Here is a 4,741-nt window from a genome sequence, read left to right as displayed (position 1 = left end):
GAAGGGACGGGTAACAGCACGCAATAGAGATCACTTACCAACACTCGTTCTAATGACCACTAAAGGGGTGAGAAGGGTATATATGGGATATGATGACTACGTGTTAATGTCACGTATAGCCCCTCATTGAGGAGTGTTTACCGGACATTGTGTGGGGTGATCCTATAGGCTAACCAACCTAGGAACCCTCCTTTCCCAAATTCCTTGTGTTTTATGCTTTCCTTTATGTATACAACTTGTTCAAAATCTTTGCCTTGTTATTTGTGTCCAACATGCTTTACTTGCAAATTATTTGATTCAAACTATTTATTTGTTAATGGACTAATTCGAAAATATAAGTTTGACCGGGACCCACAGTTGTGGACCAATAGGGGTGCCTAACAACTTCCCCTCGAGGTCATTTCGAGCCTTTACCCTAATCTCTGGTAATGCAAACCAATCCAAGAGTTAACACTCTAGGTGTCCTAACGCACCATAATCCGTTAGGTGGAAACTCTTCAAATACCCAATTCCCAAAAGGAAACGAGTTATTACCCCCCCTGAATGTCGAAACCCGGACCTCTCTTCGCGGAGGGAAAAAGGGGGCACGACAGCATGGAAACTCTGCTGGGGAGACCTTTTAGGCTCTTACCATAACGAACTTATCTTATGAATTAGTCCAAGCATGCTTATCCCATACCTTTTTCCATTATTTGACTCTAACTGTCCGTTTTCTTTTAAGCATCTATGATTCTTTATCCCTGAAACTGACTTGCCTCTTTATTTTCTTTTTCCTGTAACTGTCTTTCAATTATTTAAATACTGTATTTATTTTTCCCTACGTACAAATACTTGACTACATGTTATTAATTGCTGCATAAATCATGCTCCACATCATATTCCACTCGTGCGTATCAAATCCTATAGCAACGCTTTAATGAGTTGTTGTGCTCTTCCTATTTACTACCCTTAAAATTTGGAAAGGCTTATTTGCGGTAAAACCAGTCGATCAGTCCTGCAATCAACGGTTCTGTGCCTTCCCCCTCATGTTGTCCGCTTGAGGGTACCAGTCTAAAACCCCATAGAAACCTTACTCTGGTTAAAATTGTGCATGCATCATGGTCAAACCTAGTCGGATCAGTTATATTGTCCACATAATGATCCTTTAAGATAAGCCTTATCCAAAGTCCATCGGGTTTTCCATAATCCCAATGGACACAACCACGTTCTGTGCATTAATTTGGAGAACTAAATACCAATATATTGATCATAAATGTATAAATAGTCGAGTCTGGTGGGGGTAAGGTCTAACCCTTTTGTTTTGCAGAAAATGAGGAACGGGGTCCCCAGCTTCGGTATGGTTAGCACGCCCTCACTCTTCCTAGACTGGTGGAGGAATCTTCCATCAAATGACCAAATCAATGAATGGAAAGAGAGGGCCATCAAATCTAGCGAAAAGCTGGAATATCTGGAATACAGTCTGCTGGAATTGGAAGGAAAAGTGAGGAAGAGAGTCACCGACTGCCAGAACGCCGAGAGAAACGAGGGAGGACATTTAGCAAAGGCATCCTTACTGATGAACCTACGTGAACTGGAGGATTTGATCAACGAGAACATTCAACCTGAGGAAGGTCCTTCCTAGACAAATAGAGTAGGTTTACTCGCTTTCCAAATGTAATAAGGCCAAGTGCCAGTAGTGACTTATTTTATTATTATCTTAGTATCATTTTTGGATTCGTCTATTTTTATATTATGAAATGAAGCATTTATTGGCATTAAAAGTTCTCCAAATCTATTTGTCGCTAGGCCTACCTCGGGCACAATGAGGTTCCCAAATTAAGACGCGAATTTACATCTCCGCAATATGTGTTTAAATACTACAAACATTTCAGGATCCTCACTCATTTGTCACCTTTTTGTTTTTGCTTATTTTTTATTATTATTCCCATCCCCTTAGGTTGGTTCACTCATACTGGCCTCATCAGCGTATCACACCAGATCTAGAGGCCCTCCACCTCCTCCTCCTCCAAGAAACACAAAGGGAAAAGGAAAGACAAAAAATGGACAACTTAAGTGGTATCCGATAGGAGAATATTGAGAACATAGAGACTTCGGATGGTCGTAGTACTCTGGCCTCAAATGATCTAGTCTTGAGATTGGAGCAAAAGATACTGGAATTGCAAGGAGAACTTGAGTAGGTTCGCAACTTAGCAAACTTGTCACTCACCCTCAATGTCCTCGATATCCACCAACAAAACACAAAGAACCTGACACCTCCTCAGAACACACAAAGCCAACATCCATAAAATCCTACCACACCAAATCAATACTCAACTCCACCCCAAAATATCAATCCATTGCCAATACCAACTCTACTGCAACATCATCATCAACCAATTCAGTACCCACCAACCGCTACTTACCACACTCCCCAAAACACATCACAACCCATTCCCAATCCACAAAACTCCACCAATGACCATCACTACACCCAAGTTCCTAGCACCCATCAAAGCAACCCTATATATGCGGAAATTGTACCTCACTCTACCCAACCAATTTCATATACACTGGAATCCTTAGAGAAGGACCTGCTTATTACAAATATGGCTGAAGAACTCAAGAAGTTAACAAGCCGAGTTCAAGGTGTTGATGGCGAAAGAGGAATAGAAGGTTTGAACTATGAAGATCTATGCATATAGCCGGATGTCGAACTGCCAAAGGGGTACAAACCTCCCAAGTTTGAAATGTTCGATGGCACAGGTGATCCCAGGGTTCATCTAAGGACCTATTGTGACAAGCTTGTCGGGGTCGAGAAAGATGAAAAAATCCGGATGAAGCTCTTTATGAGGAGCCTTACTAGGGATGCTTTGTCTTGGTATATCAGCCAAAATCCCAAGAAATGGTCCAATTGGGTAAGCATGGCGTCGGATTTCATAGACTGGTTCAGGTTCAACACAGAGAATGCACTGGATGTCTTCTACATTCAAAATCTTAAGAAGAAACCTACTGAGAATGAGAAGAAACCTACATGCAAAGGAATATTCTATTGTTGACCATCTGAACAAAGTCCCTGCTCAAATATCTATCCTGTCACTATTGCAGAATTCAAAGGCACACAAGAACGCTTTGATGAAAGTACTGAGCTCGGCTTATGTACCCAATAACATCACTGGTGGAGAAATGGCCAACATAGTTAGGCAAGTGAACCATAAGATTATCTTCCACGAAGATGAGCTACCGCCCGAAGGTTTGAATCACAATCAAGTATTGCATATCACAGTGCAATTTGAAGACAAGCTCATTGCCAGAGTCCTGGTTGATGGAGGTTTAAGCCTAAATATTTGTCCATTAGACACACTGAAAAGGTTGGGCAAAGGTTTCCACGAGATACGAGTAGGAAGCATGAATGTGAAGTCTTTCGATGGGTACCATAGGGCCACGATCGGGGAAATCAACCTTTGCTTGCAGATGGGGCCAACTTGGTTCGATGTTGAATTCCAAGTGCTTGACATACCAGCCTCATATAATCTTCTGTTGGGCCAACCATGGATCAATACTATTGGAGTCGTGCCTTCCACACTACATCAAGCCATGAAATTTGAATGGAACCGTCAGGAGGTGATCATCCACGGAGATGGGAGTAACCCCATCTACACTAGTCAAACCATCCCAGCCATTCGACATAGAAGAAGGCTAGAAGGGGAAACTTATCATCACATCGAACGGGTTAATGCCATCGAGAAGGATAAGTGGTGGAGTAATAAAATAGAAAGCATACTAGCATGGTTCGAATATGAACTCGGCAAAGGGTTGGGAAAGAACCTCCAAGGTATCACCAAACCAATACAGCTAACAAATCATGGTACAACCTTTGGCCTCGAATACCGGTATATATGGCAAGATTACAATGATTGGTCACCTCCGTGGCGCGAACCGTATTACCCTCTTGAGCAACCAGTGCCATGTTTGGAACAAGCTTTTCATCAGGCTGACACAACATGGGGAACTGCAGAGGAAGAAGCACTAGGAGGGTTGAAGAATTTGTTCTTGGACGATGAGGACATGGATTGATGTACCATAATTAAGGAGGATGAGGAAGAAGGCTTCACTATTCAGACTGTGGCGAAGGGAGTTGTTCTCAGGAACTAGACCGCCACACCATCCCGAGCCCGCCGAGTCCTTGGGTAGCTTGGCAGAATTTACTTCTATAGCCATTCTAGGCATTTAAGATTTCCTATAGTTTTGTTTTAAGCTTTACTTATTTCAAAATAAACTCTCGATTCATCTAGCCGTGCTTTGTCTGGACAATTTTTCAAGTTTTAATCAAATGCATTTGCTCTTTATTATTCACTATTGTCTTTACACTTTTTCCTTCCACAGTGTTATTATTACTTTTCCTAATGAACCAGTGACTGTGACATGTAATGGGGCAACGCAGCATGAGAATAGTGATTTAGAGGAAGAGGATGAGATACCCGAGGAAATCTTCAGGGAGGTTGAATATTTTGAAAATAAGCCTAAGTCCAATCTGGATGAGACTGAAGTAGTAAATTTGGGAGAGCCCGAGACCCGCATCAGCATTCACTTGTCACCAACAGAGAAGGAAGAGTACATTCATTTCCTAAAAGAATATGAGGACATTTTCGCATGGTCATATGATGACATGACCGGTTTGAGCACTTCCATAGTGGCTCACAAGTAGCCTACTAATCCCATGTGTCCGCCAGTAAAACAGAAACTCAGAAAGTTCAAACCAGAC

At 42.0% G+C, this 4,741-nt stretch overlaps 1 protein-coding gene across 1 annotated transcript; it reads left to right on the top strand.

Annotated features, from left to right (window-relative positions):
- Positions 1 to 2,994: 2,994 nt before the first annotated feature.
- On the top strand, positions 2,995 to 4,053 carry LOC138871587 (uncharacterized). The gene is made up of 2 exons (XM_070149472.1): positions 2,995 to 3,600; positions 3,970 to 4,053. Exons 1-2 carry the CDS (start codon positions 2,995 to 2,997, stop codon positions 4,051 to 4,053), a joined length of 690 nt encoding a protein of 229 aa, XP_070005573.1.
- The last annotated feature ends 688 nt before the right edge of the window (positions 4,054 to 4,741 follow it).

The sequence above is a fragment of the Nicotiana sylvestris genome, chromosome 6 (assembly GCF_000393655.2).
Source record: "Nicotiana sylvestris chromosome 6, ASM39365v2, whole genome shotgun sequence".
NCBI classification, from domain to species: domain Eukaryota; kingdom Viridiplantae; phylum Streptophyta; class Magnoliopsida; order Solanales; family Solanaceae; genus Nicotiana; species Nicotiana sylvestris.
This window is presented reverse-complemented; position numbering and strand designations above follow the sequence as displayed.

What these genes read in the sequence shown, in the direction of transcription:
- LOC138871587 (XM_070149472.1), top strand. Translation starts at nt 2,995, where the DNA reads ATGAGAAGAAACCTACATGCAAAGGAATATTCTATTGTTGACCATCTG. An exon ending in TTGAATGGAACCGTCAGGAG is followed by an intron (nt 3,601 to 3,969) that starts GTGATCATCCAC and finishes GCTTTTCATCAG; the next exon opens with GCTGACACAACATGGGGAAC.